This window comes from Homalodisca vitripennis, chromosome 8, assembly GCF_021130785.1.
Source record: "Homalodisca vitripennis isolate AUS2020 chromosome 8, UT_GWSS_2.1, whole genome shotgun sequence".
In the NCBI taxonomy this organism is placed as follows: Eukaryota; Metazoa; Arthropoda; class Insecta; order Hemiptera; family Cicadellidae; genus Homalodisca; species Homalodisca vitripennis.
The window spans coordinates 19302579-19324840 of record NC_060214.1 but is presented as its reverse complement, the minus strand read 5'-3'; the positions used below and the strand labels follow the sequence as shown (position 1 = coordinate 19324840).

The following is a 22262-nucleotide window of genomic DNA, read 5'->3' as shown; positions in this document are numbered from 1 at the left end:
TAATATTTCTTCAAGACAGTGAACTAATTACAGATAAAAGCCAAGCACTCCTAACAAGACGAGAATAACTAACCCATCTCCAGGTATTCGTTGAAGAGACCGCGATCCCCCAGTCCAACAGCTTGTAGTCCTCAGTCCACTGTTTGGAGACGCCTCCGTCCACCACATCCTCGTCAGAGTCGTGGCTGTCCAGCCCCGTCGCCAGCATGAAAGTGTTGTACCACTTGTATAGGAACCTGTAACATAACTCACAAATATTAGGTGTAAATATGGTCAAATGTGGGAAGAATACAAACAGGGCCTAATATCTTAACCCTTCGCATGCCACTAATAAATCCATTAAACTTTCCAAATAACAACATTTTGTTTCTTTAACTAGTTTTTATTATAGCTAAATTATAAAAAGTAAAAGCAAAAAAGTATAAAATAGGGGATTTTACTTCAAAATTAGCGTATTTATTGATAAAAATAAAAAAAGAACTATTTACAAAACTGTCTATTTAAAATTAATTGTAATTTCATTGTAAAAATATAACTGAAATGAATAGTTTAATTATCTTTTACTATTAAACAAGATAAATATTTCAAACTAATCACAACACTACCACATGATGATATGTTTGGTTATGGCTCTGTAGGAGACGTAGAGCTGACGAGCACATGGTTGGAGTAAGACAAAGGGCACTCACCTCCCCCTGCCGCAGAGTGTTTTTTAAATTGCCTAAGAAGCTTATAAATTGCACTTAGTCCTGTAAGAACCTTTGCGCTGTTTCCGGAGTGACAGGATATTCAGGATGGGTAAGGTTAGGGAGTAGGGGCCGCCTCCTATCGAGATCCATGAGGAAGAATTAGGGCACTACATCTCAAAGTCATCCCGGAAGAAGGGGAGGCCAGCTCTGAACCAGCCTCTCCAGTCAAAGTAGGCAGGGGGTGGCACACCCTTGTTGAGGTTAACAAGAACCTCTGAGGTAAGGGAACAAACCCCACCAACTCCAACAGTCATCTTCCACAGTAGACTAGACCTATCGAATTGCCCTTGCGCCCCAGAATCTCAACATTTGCGGTTAGTGATGTGCCGCTACTGGACATCCATAAGGTTGCCCAGTTTGAAGTGGCACATCGGTTTTTGCTGTGCCCAGTGGTGGGTTCAACTGGAAGGTATAAACCACCCAGAAGTGATCCCTGCTGGGTAATAGTGAAAGTCATTAATAAATACTTCCTTGGCAACAGCAATAAGCACGAAGGCCTTTTGTGAACTAAAAAATCTCCAAGAGATATAATCTATAATATCGGATATAACTGTATTTGGCGTTAAGGTCAAAGAAGCGTGGGAAGGGTTAAAATAACTTAGTACAATTACTAAACGAGAGACGTAAACCAACACAATACAGTTTTGAACGATTAGGAGCATATATGAAATTAAATGCAAGAACCTTCCAAAATTATACATTGATCAGACATGACACAACTTCAGAATGTGATAAGAAAAACTTCAAGGTCACAATCTTTTCTGATCATTTGATTAACAATCATCGGCCAGAAGCGATGAAACCTATGAGGACTTCTTCATAAAATACATTGCCTTCTATAAGGAGCATATGAAAAAACATTATGGGTATGCTTGTAATAGTGGTGATCTGTCATGCACTAACAATGAATCTGCCTTAGCTTCTACGAATTTCTCTAGCACATCCAGCAATTTTTTAGAAACAAGCCAACCTCACGACGCACCTGTCTAAGTAACAAAAAAAACAGAGAAGCTCATAGTTTTTCATCAAAACATAGACAGAGTAAGCAATAAAATCGAAAGACTGGAACACCAACTACATACTAAACCTGCTGACATAGTGGTCCTAACTGAGCACGGACTAAAACAGCATGTCATCAATCATGTGAGGCTCAGTAATTATGACTTTGTGTGTGCATATGGCAGAACAGAGCATATCAAGGGAGGAGTTGCTATATATAGACACAAGAAGTTAGCCAACAAAACCACCACTCTCAACCTGGAAAAATACAGTATAGAAATGGTATGTGAGGTAACTGGAACTAAAATAAAAATTAGTAATAAAAAGGACATACATATATTAGGCTATTACAGACCACCGAATGCAAATCTTGAGACTGCACTCCAAGTGATAGACAACACCTTAACTGAAGTCAAAAGACACAAACTCTTACATCATAATCACTGGAGACATCAACATAGATAACCTTACCAGAAACCGAGAACAAGGTGCACTAGATGAACTGCTGGCTTCACATGACCTAAAGAGACTTGCCCTGCCACCAACGAGAGTCACAGCCACCTCTAACTCCTCTATTGACTTTATATGCACTGACCTCCCACCCAGTAAACTAAATGTCGAAATCTGTAACACTGGCTTATCAGATCATACTGGCCAATATTGCACAGCTGACTTTCCTAAAATATTTGAAAATATAACATTCTCAACATACAGAAAACACATGCGTGAGGAACCTAAATTACCTAAAATCTATCCTAGCCACAGAAACCTGGGAGAATGTGACGCAATCGAACAACATTGATGACGCTTACGATAACTTCCTTAATACCTTTACAAGGGCATTAGATCTTGCCTGCCCACTCAAGACCAAGAAACAAAGCCACTCTAGAAAGAACACAGTCTATGATGAAGAAACCTTAAGATTACGAAAGGAATTTATCAATGCGCAGGATAAGTTTAATGTCACAGGAAGAACTGAAGATAAATCTGAGGCAAACCAGAAGAAGAAGGCCTATGATCTGAAACTCAGGAGACTTAGGAAGGAAGCTAATGCAGACCACATATATCACGCTAATAACAAAACAAAAGCAGTCTGGGAACTCATAAATAGAGAAAGAGCTGCTAAGAACCAATCAACATCAGACTTGAATCATTTAACAATCGACGGAATAAAAGAAACGGACCCAAAGAAAATCGCTGACTACCTTAACACCTTCTTTATAAATATAGCAGAAAACACGCTAAAGCAACACCAAATATCGAATGACAACTTACTGTATAGTCCATGCTACAATATAGATACCACAATGACAAAAATGACCCCAACCACAGCCAAAGAAATTAAACAAACAATCCGTTCATTGAAAAGTAAAACCTCCTCGGGTTTGGACGAGATTTCATCAAAAATCATAAAATTTTGCGAAGCTGAACTTCTGAAACCAATCCTTCACATCACTAACATATCAGTAGATAGTAATATGGGGTTCCTGGCGCACTTTCGGAGCCAACCGAAAAGCAATGTAAAATACTGTTCAATGTACCATAAAGGAAGCTGAGAAATAACACAGCAAATCTCAATGAAAAATTAACCGAATCTACAGTCGTTCGTCTCCAAAAGCGATCGGTACATTACTATCTACTCTGTGGAATGAAAAATTAACCAAATCTACAGCTGTTTGCTTCTACTTTCTTAAGCTGTGCTTTGTAAAATGTTGTCAAATCTGCTACGAATAAAGGATTTATCTTAATAAAATTTAATCAATTTAAAACATTTTTACTAAAAACATACTGTACTTTAATAAAAAACTTTTCTACTAAATAAACAACATGAACTCACCAAGCTCTCTTCAGTTTCTAGCATTTCAAAAACTTACAAAGAAAGACAATTTTAACGAGTTCAACGAATTACCAAAACATTTTAAAGAACAGTTGATACTTTCCTTAAATGATACAGAATTCAAAGAACTTGTAAAGTCTTTTGCAGAAAAAACGTCTAATGGAGTGTTTTTACTATCGGCAAAAAACTAAAAAGTAAGGGATTACATATTTAATATAATTACGAAAGATATTGAAAAGAAAGTAAAAAATAAACAAACAGAGAGTTTTCATCGTTTTTTTATGACATTTTTCCCATATTATACGTTCTTTCAAGATAATCAAGACTTAATTGATGAATTTCTTAGGAATTTTTGTGAGTATCAAGATTTATCAACACAATTCATTAAAGAGCATTATAGAATTTTTCTTATAGAATATAGCCACATTTTGTGTGAAACAAAAGGTATTACTGTAGATAATATTCCATGTGATTCCTATGAAGAAAGACACCAACTATGGTTATCAAAACAGTACTATGACGTGGGGAGGGACTGCAAGTTTTAGAGTTAAGACTTTATTCTACAAAGTTAATTGTTATAATTTCTTTATCTTTAATAGTCTTCTTTCCAGTAACAACCAAGTGTAATTTTTCATTTTTGTTTAATTCTTTAATCTTTTTCTCATCCAAAACAGTCAAAAATCTGTTCGGCAAGTGTACTTTACAATCTTCCAACTCGGCAATTATTGTAAACCCGAATTTATCTTTCATTTTCTCCAAATTCAAGATTCTATGTTTCTTCCTTTCTTCCAATTCATTTAACTTCTTATACTCTTTAAACTTACATTCTCCAATATCATTTAACTCTTTCAAGAACTCCATTTAAATAGAAAAAATTCAAAGTCAAAAAGTGCAAAACCATTTCTCGGTCGACCTTTTCTCCTCCCTCTGTCTCTTTCTCTCTCCCTCTCTTTTTATGCCTATGACACGATCACTTCTGCCGTTTATAGGCTAGGATCTATATTCAGGCTAGAGAGAGAGAGAAGAGCGAGATACGGATAGAGAAATGGTTCCGGAATACGATCTGAATACTTCTGAACTTGGTGTTTCTCCGCTATGGCCACTCGCATTGAAAACAGTTCAGAAGTAAACTTCCTAACCGACCAAACCGAATTCGCGGACATATATACTCAGCAACACAATACAACAGCCCATCGAGAAGTAAAAATTTAAGAAATTAATTTAAAATATAATTTGAAAATTACAAGTAACAAAATGTACGCATATTTAAAATAGGTAAAATTATCTAACATTTTGAAAAAGAAAATGTTATAATAGTAAACGGGAACACAATTTTTATTCTTAAAAGCAAATCTGCATTACCGACATTTTAGTTCCGAAAGATTGCGCTGTGTGTATCAATGACAGTCGAGGTGTGCTACTACAGACCGACCATCACGATAATCGCTTCGCCTGCGTCATATCCGTAGTGATATCACGCCGTGAGAGGCGCAATCGTTGGTTTACAAGCACCATTTAGTTAAATAAATTTTTCTATCTAAATGGAGCGCGATAAAATATCATGTCCGTTCTGCAAAATAGAAATTTTAAGAAAAAACTATGATCGCCATTATAATTCTAAAAGTCATGAAAAAAACAAGCAAATTTACAATAATGAACTAAATTATTTAAGACAGTGGGCTAGAGAAAATAAAATTGCCGATCACGAAAACATGTTTAATATTGAGAAATTACGTGAATTAAAGAGAAATTTCAAAGTTGAAAAGAAAAATCTCGACCTATTTAATGATGAAAAACTTCATTCAATAGCTGAAAAGTTGGCTATCGGTACTAACGATAAAACCAAGTCTGAAATGATCGAAGAAATTGATAAAACTCTTAAAGTAAAATCCGAAAATATCATTGATGTAGAAGTTTTATCCTCAATACACGGTCTTTTCAAGCAATACATTTTAACAAACTTGAACGACAATTCCATGTCAATTTACAAATATCTTTCAATTATGCGGTCAGAAATTAAAAGTTTAATCGAGAAATTTCAAGAAAATGTTAAAAATATGAAGGGCTATCTCTCTTTGGAATGTGAATACGAACGAAACTTTAGTGAATGGTGAACCGCAAACATGTCTAATGTATTTTACTATCAAAGCAGACGAAATCATTGACGTAAACGACTTTATTACTAAGCAATTTAATAAATTAACACATCGAGAACAAATGAATAATCCAAATAAAGGTTCCGGATGGACATTTAAAAGTTGTAAACAACTAGTTTTGAGCCTTAACAAACACGAAATGATGAATGCAGGATCATACATCGATTTACCAAAGAATATCAAAGATAAAAAAGCTTGTATAAATATAAAAAATAGAGATGATTTTTGCTTTATTTACTCAATAAGATGTGCTATTGAAAAACCAGAAAGAGACTGTGAACGTGTAAAGCAATACGAAAAATTTGTGAATGACGAAATATTTTCAGGTTTTGAGTATCCAATGTCTCTGAAAGATATACAAATATTTGAAAAACGAAGCTACAATTCCAAGTATAAGTATCCAACAATGTCTATCAATGTCTACAGTTTTGATGAAAATATTAACATTGTTCCGTTACAAATTTCTGAAAAATATGACGCTGAAACAAACATTGATTTATTGTATGTTAAACAAGATGATAAATCTCATTATGTTTTGATAACCGATTTAAATAAGCTTGTTTCTTCGCAGTTGTCTAAACATAAAGAAAGAAAATTTTTGTGTAGAAGATGTTTAAGCCATTTTTACAAATCTGGAGATTTAACAGATCACTTAGAAATTTGTAAAAATCATGAAGTTTGTAAGCCAATTATGCCATTTCCAGGTCAAACAACATCATTTACTAATTATCAAAAGAAGTTTAGCCATCCTTACGTTATTTATATGGACTTTGAGAGCATATTAGAAAAAATTCCGACATGCAAGAACAATCCACAAAGATCGACTACAACCAAGATTCAGAGGCACATTCCTTATGGTTTTACTCTATATTTAGTGTCGAATGTGACCAATCGCATGTACAAAACCGATATGTTATCGTGCCAAAAATGAAGAAGATTTGAAAAACGTCCCGACAAAATTGTTTGAAGAACTCAATAAATTATCGAAATACATAGCGAAAAAATATAATTCTAAGAACATGAAACCTATGAAATTGACAGAAGAAGAAGAAATTTCGTATCAAAATTCAAACGTTTGTCATATCTGTGAATGGTCTGCTTATGATGTTGGGTCAATTCAGTATGGTTTTACTCCTGATAGTTGGAAAGATAAGAGTTATAATAAAGTGAGAGATCATTGTCATTTAACCGGCAAGTTTCGAGGCGCAGCTCATGCATGTTGCAATCTAAATTTGAAATTTCCTCAGAATATTCCCGTTTTCTGCCACAATATGTCAAATTACGATACTCATTTGTACATAAAAGAATTGGCTAAACAATATGGAAATGTTGATTTGATTGCAAACACCGATGAAAAATATATAAATTATTCTGTAAATTCTGGATATGGCTATGAATTCGAAGGTGATAAGCCAAGAAAATTCATCAAGTTTTCGTTTGTAGACACGTTCAGATTCATGGCCTCGTCTATAGAAAAGTTAGCTAAAAATCTAAAGAGAGAAGACTTCAAACATACAAATCATTTTATACAAGATGGACTGAATGAGATAATAGAAAGACAGCCAAATGACGACGACGAGATTTTTAAAATTCTATCTGGAAAAGGAATATTTCCCTATGAATTTATCGACAGTATTGAAAAACTTGATTACACAGAAGAATTGAGAATTCAAGATTTCTATTCACTTTTGACAGATGAGAGCATATCTGAGAAAGATTTTCAACACTACTTAAATGTTTGGAACAAATTAAAAGAGAAAAATCTTGGAAATTACTCTGATTTGTACAATATCCAAGATGTACTATTGCTCGCTGATATATTTGAAAATTTCAGAAATATTTGCTTAAATTGCTATAAACTTGATCCGGCACACTATCTAACAGCTCCCAGTCTCGCATGGGACGCAATGTTAAAATTAACTAAAATCGAGCTTCAACTGATACACGATTACGATATGTATTTAATGATCGAAAAAGGTATTCGCGGAGGCATTTCTCAGTGTATTAAACGATATGTGAAAGCAAATAACAAATATTTAAAAGATTTTGATAAGACAAAGCCCGAAAACTATTTACTCTATCTCGATGCAAACAACCTTTATGGGTATGGTCTTATGCAAAAACTGCCGTTTAGTGATATCAAGTGGATGGATCCAAAAACGTATACAAAAGAAGAGTGGCAAGAAACAATTTTAGAACTCACTGGCGACGAAAATTATGGCTATATTCTCGAAGTCGATCTTGGATATCCAACAAATTTACACGAACATCACAAGGATTTACCTCTTGCTCCAGAACATTTTAAAAACAAACTTTGCACAACTCTACTGGATAAAACTGAATACGTTGTTCATTCGAGAAATTTGAAGTTCTATTTGGAACAAGGTATGATTTTGAAACATGTGAATAGAGTTATTGCATTCGATCAGAAGCCTTTTATGAAAGAGTACATTGATTTTAATACTAATATGAGGACCAAAGCTACAAGTGACTTTGAGAAGGATTTTTATAAGCTGATGAACAACTCAGTTTTTGGAAAAAGTATGGAAAATGTGCGAAATAGATGCGATATTAGACTAGGAAATGAAGAATTTTCAATGAAACAGGCCAAAAAAACGAACTTCAAAAGCTTCACTATCTTTGACGACAACTGTATAGCGAGTCACATGTATAAAACAAAAGGTTAAATTTAACAAACCGATTTACATAGGATTTTCAGTTCTCGACCTCTCAAAATTGCTAATGTACGAGTTTTATTACAACAAATTAAAGAAGTTTGATCCAGATTTGAATCTGTGTTACATGGATACAGACAGTTATTTTCTAGAATTGAAACGAGATCCTTTTAAAATTATTAAAGAAAATATAGATGACTTTGATACAAGTGATTATCCAAAAGATCATGAATGTTTCACTACTAAAAATAAGAAGGTAATAGGGAAATTCAAAGATGAGTTAAATAGCGAAGTTTTAGAAGAATTTTGTGGTTTAAGGTCTAAGATGTACTCGTACAAATATCTAGATAAAAACCCAGTTAGGTGTAAAGGGATTAAGAGAAGCGTTGTAAATAAAACAATAAATATCGAAAACTTGAAGAAATGTTTGTTCGAAGATAAAGAAGAATTTAGGGAGATGACAGTCATCAAAAGTTATAAACATGAGTTGTACACTGTTACCATAAACAAGCTGGCACTGAACGCTAAAGATGATAAGAGAATTGTCCTAGAAAATAAGATCGATACAGTACCGTATGGCTATAAAACAGATATATTAGACGAATTAAATAAACTTGGAAACTTTGATATGTAAATGGAAGATGATTTAATTCACTGTCACAAGTGTAAAAAGAAAACGAAAAATATAGATTCAAAAATCGTTCAAACTCAAAACGGATTGTATAGAATTGCAGCAAAATGTTCAAAATGTAAGACAAATAAGAGTAAATTTATAAAGAATCCTTATGAAAAAACAAGTAAAGAAAGAATCTAAGAATAAGGAAGAAATCGAGATTGAAGCTAGAGAAATTCATGCACCGGTACGAAAGAAGTTTAAAAAGAGAAAAATTATAACATTAGGAATTGACGATTTATGGGCAGCAGATTTAGTTATAATGTCTAACTATTCGGATCAAAATGATGGATTCAAGTATATGTTAAATGTTATTGATACTTTCTCAAAATATGCTTGGTCAAGAGCTATCAAAAGAAAAAAACGGTAAAGATGTTTCAAAAGCCTTCGAAGATATAGTAAAAGACGCGATAAAGATCAATCACAAACCGCCAAATCTACTTCATACAGATAAGGGTTTAGAGTTTAAAAATAAAGAATTTAACGATGTTTTGAGGAAATACAACATTAAGATTTATCATACTGAAAACGAAGAGAAATCAAGTATTGTAGAGAGATATAACAGAACTCAAAATGAGAGAATGAAAGTAATTTTTGAGATTAATAAAAACTTTAAATGGATCGATATTCTTCAAAAAATCGTAAACAATTATAACGATACAGTTCACAGCACAATCAAAATGAAACCGAAAGACGTAGATAAGGATGCAGAAAAGGAGTTATTAGAGACCGTTTTCAAGTATGTTCCACCTGAAATTCACACGAAAACTAAATTTAAAGTCAATGATCATGTAAGAATTGTTAGTAAAAAACAAACATTTTCGAACAAATATAAGAACAATTGGTCAAGAGAAATCTTTGTGATTTATCAAATTAATAACACAGATCCTGTAACTTATAGTATAAAAGATTTAAATAATGAAGAAATAACCGGAAAGTTTTATGAATATGAATTGAAGAAGTCAAAACTGTAATATAAATTTTCTATATATAAATGGCGCATCAAAAGAAATGTACAAAGTGCAAAGAATTTAAAGATTTAAATGAATTTTATAAAGATAAAAATAGGAAAGATGGAATGCATTATAATTGCAAAGATTGTGAAAGGGAATATCATAAAGAATTATATGATAAAATAGAAAAATTAACTTTGGAAGATAAAAAATGTCTTAAATGTAAAGAAACTAAAAAAATTTCAGAGTTTAATAGTGATCACTATAGTAGAGATAAGAAAGACTCATATTGTAAAGATTGTGTAAAGAAGAATCACCATAGATTATATTATGAAGATACTCAATGTGAATGTGGAAGAACTATAAAATGGTTAAATAATTATCAAAAACATTTACAAACAAAATATCATAATTCAAGAGTTTAACATTTTCATCGTGTAATAATTTTTTCTATATAAATGGAGTCTCAAAAGAAATGTACAAAGTGTCAAGAAGAGAATAGAAAAGACTGTTATTGTAAGGAATTATACGTTAAAATGGACAAATTAACTTTAGAAGAAAAAAATTGTTACTTTTGTAAAGAAATTAAAAATATTTCTGAATTTAATAACTGGCAGTATAGTAAAGATAGAAAAGATGCTTTTTGCAAAGATTGTGCTAAAAAAATTTTCAGCGAAAGTTATAAAAACGAAATGCCTTGTGAATATGAAAAAAAGATTTTACAATGGTTACCTAGTTATGCTAAACATTTACAAACAAAATATCATAATTCGAGAGTTTAACATTTTCATCGTGTAATTTAGATATTCTATAAATCAGTCGAGATTCTGCCATATTTGTAGTAAAATGATTTCCGTTGTATAAAATATTCAAAGATTCTTTCATTTGGTTGTAGAGATTGATAGAATTTGGTTCGTCATCAATGAACAAAATCTCTAATTCAGGATAATTTATTTTTAGATGTTTTAATCGGTTTGGTATTTCTCGTTTCTGAGCTCTGATAACGTAATAAGGCCATTCCCACATGTGATTCTTCTTAATTAACACAAAAAACATGGTGTTTTTTCTTATCAAAATCTTTACATACCATATCTCTCTTCATTAATTCCATTCGCAATTCTTGATTCTCTATTTTCAATGATTTCATTTCATCTTTAATTTGTAACTGTTTTATTTCATCTTTTAACTGCTTATTTTCGTTTTCAAGTTTGTACTCGCCATATTTTCTAATACTCGGTAAAACTTCTTCTAAAACCCAATTTTGAAAACGTTTCTGCAATCTTCATTTTAGATTTCAGTATTAAAGAATATATGCCCGGTTCATTAATAAAAATGGTGTTTTTTTGAAAGTTTGAAGGTAAGAACGATTCGTTCCCCCCTTCTGAATCTATGTTATCGAAGCTTTTTTTATATTTTTCTTTAACGTGATCTCTAATCGCTTTCATCGTATTTTTAAATTCCAATATTTCTGCAATATCTTTTGCTTTAAACCAAAATTCATTATTATCATCGACAATTGTAAAGATATGTTTGTTTTCAAATCTAAGTTGATTATTGAGTAGGTCTACAACTGACTCCATTTAGATAGAAAAGAAATTTAACTAGTAATTTTTATTTCGAGAATAAAGGCCAGATTCATTAACGAAAATAGTGTTTTTTTTGAAAGTTTGAAGGCGGGGGCGAATCACCCCTACCTTCAGAATGTATGTTTTCGAAGCTTTTTTTATATTTTTCTTTGACATGTTCTTTAATTGCTTTCTTCGTATCTTTATATTCTAACACCTCTGCAACATCTTTCGCCTTAAACCAAAATTCATTATTTTCGTCAACAAATGTTAAAATTTCTTTATTATTGAATTTGAGTAGATTCACAACTGACTCCATTTAGATAGAAAAAAAATTTAACTAGTAATTTTTATTTTGAGAATAAAGCCCAGATTCATTGATAAAAACAGTGTCAGGATGAATATTTTGAAAGGGTCTATGGCATAGACTCTTGTAATTTATACATTCAAAAGTTGTTTTCTTGAAAATTTGAAGGTAAGAACGATTCGTTCCCCCTTGATTCATCATTCTTTCGACAATCTTAAATATATTGTTGTTTTACTCTCATTATTTAATAAATTTCCCTCAGAGTCTTGAACAGTTAAGACGATTTTTTGAATTCTTTTAATATTTTTTCTAATTGGAATATAATCGATTTCATTTGGTTTTTCACTGATTTTTGATCCATAAGCAACATTTGGGAAAAAAGTGTACAAAATTTCAGATTCTTTGTGTAAATGTTCGGTATGATTTTCAAAACTAGGTTCAACGAGATTGCAGTGCACTTCAATTACATCAAACGGTCTAAATTTTGGCGTTTTATTTCCTAAATATACCTGATTTGGCTCAATAGTTTCTTGAACAAACCCTAACAAATCTACAATAATTGCTGAAAAACATTATTCTTACTGGTGATTTTATTTGAATTTTTATTAGAGAGATAATTTTTTTTGCATTTCAAAACTTGTTTTCGTCAAAGTTTAAAGATTTATCTGATTGTTTGAATGTTTTCAGATAATTTTTAAGGGAATTTTTAATTTGATCGAAAGTATAATATCCTTTGTTTAAACCATAATATTTTGTTATGTTCTTCTCACTAAATCCTATACAATAAGGAGAACTTTCACTAATATTTATTACAAAATTGTCAGAATAAAAAACCGCTTAAACCGATGAAATAATTTGATTCTTCCTCTAAATGAATAGGATGTTCCAAGTTTAAAACTAATTTAGAGCTTTCTGAAGTCAACTTGAACAGCTTCATTTTCGCAAGCGTTGCTTCAAGATGAAAATCTTCTATTTAAATGGAGAAATTTTTAAAGCAAAAAGATCAGATAAAACTTCAAACGTTTGAAGAAAACAAGAAAGATCAACCAATCAGATTGTTAATTGTTGGTTCAAGTGGATGTGGAAAAAACAACTTTATTATTGAATTTTATCTACAATAGGTTGATTCCTTATTCCAATTTGTATGTTTTTAGTAAATCTTTAGAACAAGACGCCTATAAAAAATTACAAGAAAGATTTGAAAATATTGAGAAGAACTTAAGCAAAGAAATATCACATTTTTACAATGCTTCTGAGGACATAGTTCCATTAAGCGAATGTAAACCCAATTCGTTTAATCGTTTTTGATGATTGTATTTTGGGAAAATCAAGACGTTATTAAGGAATATTTCGTAATGTCCCGTCACAAAAACATATCTTGTATCTATCTTTCCCAATGCTTTTCAAAGGTTGATAAACAAGTTATAAGAAATAACCTGAATATGTTGTGTATTTTTAAGCAAGATGATCACTATTCGAGAAAGATTTATAACAATTATGTGGGATCTGATATGAGTTTTAACCACTTTATTGAGTTATGTGATAAAATTTGGAAGGAAGACTACGGATTTTTAACTATTAATCTAACTTTGAAGCCTAAAAGTGGTAAATATTTGAATAAATTTTCCAATATAAACGTGTGATAATCTAGTTGTTTTCATGTTTTTACGTTCACGTTTACGTTTCGTGTTCTCGTTTTTACGTTCCACGTTCACGGTTTACGTTTCACGTTTCGTGTTCACGTTTCCACGTTCCACGTTCACGTTTTACGTTCCGTGTTCACGTTTCGTGTTCTCGTTTTCACGTTTCGTGTTCACGTTTCCACGTTCCACGTTTACGTTTCAAAATTTTCCTAAATAAATGGCGAACGTAACTTCAGAAGAAGCAAAAAAAACTTGATCAAATAGAAAAGAAATTAATCAAAGAATTTAAAGAACAGATTCGAATTGATGAAAAAAGAACAAGAATTTATTCAAAAAATTAATCAACCTGTAACATCTGCAATAAAAAATGTTGAGGGCAAAATTGAAAATGTTTTAAGCGATAATCAAAATTTTATGAATTTGGTTCCAGTTGTACGACAATTTGCCGATATTTCGATACCAGAATCTGAGTTTGAATTGCCAAAATTACCATCTTCAACACCATTTAGACCTCGAATCATTGAAGACTCTACCATAGTTGAACCAATAAGTCCTGGAACAACGGATATAATAATTGGTGAAATTGGTAAAAAATTTCTTCCTAGAGCAAAGGATGATAAATTTGGTTTGTATTGGGACAGAAAAAAGAAAAGTTTTATGATTGGAAATTTGCCCGTGAATTTTGAGCATAATGATATCATTATTAATGAAAAAACATATGAAGGAACTCAAGGTTTATGGAGATTATTAACAGGCACTGATGTTCCAAAAGACGGTTTATATTCTGAAGAAGACTTGAAAAAGTATACTGAAATTTTATGGGAATCTGACTCAATTTACAAAAATAATGATCCATCAACTAAGAAACCAAAGTCAAGTAAAGGTAAAAAATATCTCAATTTGATTAAACCAATTTGGGAAAAAACGAATCGAAGGATCAGGTGTAAGAAAATACAATGATAATAAGATTGAGTACAGATATATCGACGATTTGACAAAACTCGATGGAATTATTAATTATATTTATGCTCAAGAGAAGGCTGGAAACAACAATTTTTTGAACAAAAAGAAAGCGATTAAAGATTTTATTTCGAACAAACTTGATGAAATGATTGAAAAACCTGATGGAATTAAATATTTAAAACGAGTTTTGCCGGCAATAAGTTCATCTATGATTGAGGGTAGCGGACTTTTGAATGATTTTATCAACAATTTACCTTTTGAATTACACGTACCAACTTATCAGTATCTGGGGCCTGGCACAAAACTCGAAAAAAAGACTAAAAAGAGGAGATCCTGGTATAAATAAATTAGATCAAGCTGCTATGGAACACGATATTTTTTATGCAAAACATAGAGACACAAATTCCAGACATATCGCAGATAAAGTTTTGCAAGATAAGGCAATGGATAGATTTTTATCAAAAGATGCTAGTTTAGGTGAAAGATTTGTTGCGCTTCCAACAGCTGGAGCAATGTTTTTGAAGAGAAAACTAGGAATGGGAATCGAAGAGAACTTGAAATTTTTAACTATATAAATGGAGGTGAATGTAAATTTCAGCAAAAATCAGAAAGAAAAAATAAAATCCGCTTTTAAGAAGAAAATACCCGTTAGTATTCAATTTAAAATAGATCAACTAAAAAATGGCGAAGATAAGATATTTTTAACAAATAGACAATACAATAAACTCGAAAAACATAAGAAAAACAATAAAGGAACCAGAATAGAATTTTCTTATAATCAGTTGAAAGAACTTAAAAATGGTGGACTTTTGAAAGATTTATTAGATTTTGGAGAAAATATTCCAGTTGTTAAAAATGTTGTTCCTTATGTTCGTAAAGCTGCTCCAATCGTTAAAAAAGATGTGATTCCTATTGTTCGAAACATTTTAAATTGGTTAGATAAAGAGTTGGAAGATGTTACAGGATCTGGATTAGATGAAAAAACTTTGAATTACGTGAAATCAAACATTGAAAAAAAAATTTAAACCTTTAACATTCGGGGAATTGGAAGAAATCTGCAAAAATATTAAACATTTTAGAGGAATCTTCATGAGAGATACATTACCTGAAAAAGTTAAGAAATTTGAATGTGGAATTGTGAATTTAGACTCGATTATGGGAAGTGGAACGCATTGGATTTGTTATTATAAAAATGATAAGAATGCATGTTATTTTGATTCGTATGGAAGAATTGAGGACAAACCACCTATAGAATTGATTAAATATTTGAAAAAATCAAGCGTCTACTACAATGATTCTCAGATTCAAGACTATAAAGATCCCCCAATTTGTGGTCATTTATGTGTTTTTGTTTTGAATGAACTGAGTACTGGTAAAGATTTTAAAGAAGTTGTTAACAAATTATTACTTAATAAATATGGATTCACAAAATATTTTTGACGTATTTGGAACACAAATTATTCAAAATGTAGATAATAGTTTGAATTTTGATAGTTTGAGAAATGAGTTTGATAACAAGTTAGAAAATGTATTACAAAACCTTCCAGATTCAGATATGTTTGCTGTCGAGATTGAAGATTTTAAAGCAGAATATGATAACAAACTTGCAAATTTCATGAGTTCAAATGAAGTTGCTGATAAAATAAAAACATTGGAAAAAGAAGTTGATGATGGTTGTAAAAAAAAATTATTTACCAATTTAAAGTCTCATATCGAAAAAGCTGATAAAATTACTGAAGCGATCAAAGTTGAAAAGAATTATGTTAGTTTGGCTAATAAAAAAAGAATTGTCGGTGTTCGACCTGGTATTGACAAACATGATGTTGTTGTTAAAGAACAAATTTTAAAACCTCTAAAATTATCAGAAAACATCGATATTGTTGATTTACATGATCCGAATGTTAAAAATGCCTTAGATTTTAAAGGAAAAAGAATTAGCGGTGTTAGTAAAGGAATTAATCCATTTGATGTTGTTGTAATGATTCAATTAGAAGATCCTATTAAAATGTTTAATGAACTAAAACAAAATTATGAGAATCATAAACAGCATGTTAAAGATTTTACAACAGAAGTCTATGAAAAACTTGATGAAAGAAGTAAAAGATCAGTAGACGATGTTGGTGAATTACTTGATAAAGTAAATAAACTAGAAGAAAACTTTAATACATATAAAAATGATGTTGATGTATTAGTTGGTGAAGTAATTAACAAAATTCTGGAAGATTTTGATACACATTTCAATGAGAAAGTAACACATAATAATGAATTACTTAAAAGAATAGATGATCGATACTCTTTATATCTCGATAAAGTAAATAAACTAGAAGAAAACTTTAATAAATTTAAAGAAGATGTCGATAAAAACTTTTGAAAACATCGACAACAGATTTAATGGAGTAGGCGGCTATGATGACTAATTTTCCTTATATAAATGGCGCTCATATACTGTGTGAGATGTAAAGAAAAAACTACAACAAATGATATAAAATACTATGCAAACATCAATGGAGTTAAGAGAATATCTGGAAAATGTGCTGAATGTAACACTAAAAAGAGCCAATTTATAAAAACTTGATTTTGAAATTTTTTCCTAATAAATAGAGATGGCGGGACATTACAGTGCTTTCGATCTTTTTATCATGCAACACGAAAGAGATTTGAAAAAAGAACATTGGGATGACATTTCTCAAAAATATGAATTATCCGAAGATATGATGAGATTATACGTAAACAAATTGAATTGGTATAACATTGCTAAATATCAAACTTTATCATCAGAGTTCATTCAAGAAAAATATACATTATCAATTAAAAGATCATATGTCTGTTCTTTGTCTCTATCAACACTTGAGTATAAAGTTTTTGGATGAAAATAAAGATACAGTTGATTGGAACAATATTATAGATAGCGGTTACTATCCTGTGCAGATTTTATTGAAATATGTGACCGAGATCGCAAAATTTAAGGAAGAGAATCCTGAATATGACGAAGTAGATCATTAAAAATGACTCTAATCTTTTTAATTATTTTACTAAAATTTATATCTTTTCTTATAAAAACGTACATTAGATCGATGAAAAAATGATACACGATGTTTAAAATTTCTAAATTTTCTCTTATTAAATGGCGGACTACAGAAAAATATGCTAGTGATATTGAAAGGGCGGAGTGTTTAAAAATTTCTATCCAATTAGTAAACAACATTTGAATGAACCGAATAAAAGAACTGAGTTTAATATTGATTTTGGAGATAACTTTTGCTCGTCTAACTTCCAGTTTTATATTTCTGGAACTTTAACAAAACAAGATGGTCAAGCATATCTTGGAACTGATAATGTTAGATTAATCGATAATTTTATACCGTTTTTATTTTCTAAGATTGAAGTAAGAAAACACAATAAATTGATAGAAGAAGTCGAAAACTGTGGCCAATTAAGCACAATTAAAGGAACTATTTCGTATTCAAAAAGTGATTCTTTGTTTGAAGGTTATTTTTGACGATGGAAGGATTGTGAAGGAAACAGGATTGTTACTAATGTCTAAACTAATGTTACTAATGTAACTAATGTAACTAATGTTACTAATGTTACTAATGTCCGGAAAAATCCTGTTTCCTTCACAAAAAGTGATGTTATTTCTCAAACTTCTAATGGCTTTGAATCAGATTTTAAATTTGGTGTTTTTGAAGCAGCTGGAAATTTATCTCATTTTGGATTAGGATTTTTTGAAAATGTTACTATTCCGATCTATAAAGGAGGATTTTATCTAAGTTTTATAAGAGCAGAAGACGATGATGTGATTCTGAAGACTGCAACTGGAAATGTTATGCCTGTTGATGGAAAAATAACAATTACAGATTTTTTTATTAGAGTTCCAATGATTGATTATAAAATCACGAGTAAAATAAGGTTGATTGATGAAATTACAAAAAGTCAAAACATTATGTTTAATTTTCTAGATTGGCAATGTATTGAACAAAAAGGTATTTCCGGAACAACTTATTCGTTCGATATCACAAAATATTTATAGAAATATCTTCAATCCCAAGTTCGTTATCATAGGTTTTCAAACAGATAGACAGAATAATCAAGAAAAAAATCCTTCAAAGTTTGATAGTTTGGATGTAAAAAATATCAGAGTAAAATTGAACGGTTCTTATTATCCAGATGAATTACAAAATTTAAACATTTCCGGAGGTCTTTTCAGAATCATGTATCAGATGTATCAAGATTTTAAGAAAGTTTACTGTAATAATAAGGAAATGTATTACAATCCTAAAGAATTTTTAGCGAATAGACCTATTTATGTCATTGATACAACAAAGAGTTTGACAAATATTTCTGGTTCAAAGAACGATATAATTATCAATATGGATTTTCAAAAAGCTGTTACAAACGCGATTTGTTATGTTGTTGTTGTCTCTGAGAAATTTTTAGCCTATGATGTGATTAAGAACGATATTAGAGAAATTCAGTAGTTAATGATGTTCATATTATTCTCTTTCATTCCTTCTAATATTTCAAAAATATACTCTTTCGCCACTGAAAAATCCCGATTTCTCCCGTAATAATCTTTATAATCGTACACATAATATCCTAAATAGTTGTACAATAGAATGAAATTATTTCTATTTATCTCTGTTGTAGAAATGTAAAACACAAACATTTGCGCTGAAAAATTTATATCTCGGCAGACTTAGTTCCATAATCTCCATTTAAACAAAAAATCTTTCTGTTTAAATGGAAGAGTATAATGCCAACTGTTACAAGTGTTATAATAGAGGAGAAATTATTGATAAAAAATATTTAGTTTGTAGAGATTGTAATTTAATTTTGTACGAAAGACCTAAACCTAGGAAATTTCGAAATAAAACTAACACATTTGAATAATCTGCTTACAAAATTGCAATATGGAGACAAGAAGCAAACAAAATTTGTTACAGAATTTAGAAAACAGAATAAAAATTTTTACTTATCTCTTGGAACCATTGACAAAATTATTTTCCTTTTCAAAGAATACATTAGGTTTGTAGGTATCGATACACACGTTTATTATGAAAAGATATTACCTGCATTTTTTTATTATCTAGATGTAGAATTTGTTTATGATTTTGAACCAGAAATCCTCGATGATTTTATAGTACATTTGGAGAAATTAAACGAAGAACCTCGTGAAAAGAATGCGGTTTTACTCACATTCTCCCCGACTTCTCGAGTGAAGGTTAGCGAATTTCATTTTTTCCGTCTTTGAATTTTTTTCTATTTAAATGGAGTTCTTGAAAGAGTTAAATGATATTGGAGAATGTAAGTTTAAAGAGTATAAGAAGTTAAATGAATTGGAAGAAAGGAAGAAACATAGAATCTTGAATTTGGAGAAAATGAAAGATAAATTCGGGTTTACAATAATTGCCGAGTTGGAAGATTGTAAAGTACACTTGCCGAACAGATTTTTGACTGTTTTGGATGAGAAAAAGATTAAAGAATTAAACAAAAATGAAAAATTACACTTGATTGTTACTGGAAAGAAGACTATTAAAGATAAAGACTGTGTTACAATTAACTTTGTAGAATAAAGTCTTAACTCTAAAACTTGCAGTCCCTCCCCACGTCATAGTACTGTTTTGATAACCATAGTTGGTGTCTTTCTTCATAGGAATCACATGGAATATTATCTACAGTAATACCTTTTGTTTCACACAAAAATGTGGCTATATTCTATAAGAAAAATTCTATAATGCTCTTTAATGAATTGTGTTGATAAATCTTGATACTCACAAAAATTCCTAAGAAATTCATCAATTAAGTCTTGATTATCTTGAAAGAACGTATAATATGGGAAAAATGTCATAAAAAAAACGATGAAAACTCTCTGTTTGTTTATTTTTTACTTTCTTTTCAATATCTTTCGTAATTATATTAAATATGTAATCCCTTACTTTTTTAGTTTTTTGCCGATAGTAAAACACTCCATTAGACGTTTTTTCTGCAAAAGACTTTACAAGTTCTTTGAATTCTGTATCATTTAAGGAAAGTATCAACTGTTCTTTAAAATGTTTTGGTAATTCGTTGAACTCGTTAAAATTGTCTTTCTTTGTAAGTTTTTGAAATGCTAGAAACTGAAGAGAGCTTGGTGAGTTCATGTTGTTTATTTAGTAGAAAAGTTTTTTTATTAAAGTACAGTATGTTTTTAGTAAAAATGTTTTAAATTGATTAAATTTTATTAAGATAAATCCTTTATTCGTAGCAGATTTGACAACATTTTACAAAGCACAGCTTAAGAAAGTAGAAGCAAACAGCTGTAGATTTGGTTAATTTTTCATTCCACAGAGTAGATAGTAATGTACCGATCGCTTTTGGAGACGAACGACTGTAGATTTGGTTAATTTTTCATTGAGATTTGCTGTGTTATTTCTCAGCTTCCTTTATGGTACATTGAACAGTATTTTACATTGCTTTTCGGTCGGCTCCGAAAGTGCGCCAGGAACCCCATATTACTATCTACTCATATCCTTTATACAGAGCATATTTCCAAAAAACTTAAAACAGGCCAAAGTATACCCTAAATATAAACAAGGAAACAAAGATGAAGCAACAAACTACCGTCCCATTTCACTACTACCAACTGTATCAAAAATAATAGAGAAGATCACTCTTTCTAGACTACTCACTCACCTACAAGACAATAACCTCCTATCCAATAATCAACATGGCTTCAGAAAAGAAAGATCTACATCAACTGCAATAATAGACCTTGTTGAATATATTACAGACAACCTGGAAGAGGGCAACACCATCACTAGTATATTTTTAGACTTGAGCAAAGCTTTCGACTGTCTTGGCCATAAGCTCATCCTAGCCAAAACTACAAACTCTTGGCGTCCAACAGTCAGCCTTAAAATGGTTTGAGAGTTATTTGAACGAAAGATACCAAGTTGTAGAGGTTAAACAGAGAAGAATGGGAGAGACCTGTACTGTTAAATCTGAAAAACTACCTATGACTCGAGGGGTTCCCCAAGGCTCCGTCTTAGGACCAGTGTTATATATTTTATTCACCAATGACCTGCCAATATTCTTGGAAAACTACACAAATTCCATCATGTACGCAGACGATACCGTACTACTCTCAGCCCAGAAGGATGTTGAGCAGCTAGAAATAAACTCCTACATCTCATTCAATATGGCCCAACAATATTGCAAATACAATGATCTGGTCTTAAACAGCTTGAAAACTAAACAACTCACTCTAGGAACTAATAAAAACTATGTGTCCGAAATCCCTGGTATTCAAGAAACAGAGGACATGAATTATTTAGGAATAACACTAAATAATACATTGACATGGACAAATCACATTGACAACTTATGCCTGAAGCTAAATTCATCACTCTATGCTTTGCGAAGGACCCATGCAACAAGCACTCTTGAATCTACCAAAATAGCGTACTATGCCCTATTTGAAAGTCATCTCAGGTATGGGATAGCAGCATGGGGGGGCACAACTCAATTTAACCTACTAAAAGTCCTCAAAATTCAGAAGAAAGCAATCCGGTTAATGGGGAAGCTAGGACCTAGAGAAAGCTGCAGAGCTACTTTTAAAGAATTGAATATACTGACAGTGACTTCTCTATATATTCTGGAAACGATATTGTACTGCTTATTAAAAGACTTTCCTCGAAATAGTAATCTTCATGAACATAACACAAGACATGGTCAAGACTTTCCACTACCTCTTCACAGAACAG

At 31.2% G+C, this 22262-nt stretch overlaps 1 protein-coding gene across 1 annotated transcript in view; it reads right to left on the bottom strand.

The window, feature by feature from the left end:
- LOC124367391 (anoctamin-1-like) overlaps window positions 1-22262 on the bottom strand; it is a 102821-nt gene that overhangs the window by 9784 nt on the left and 70775 nt on the right. The window contains 2 exon segments of the mRNA XM_046824168.1: window positions 74-106; window positions 109-236. Of these exon segments, the coding sequence (XP_046680124.1) occupies window positions 74-106; window positions 109-236 (161 nt within the window).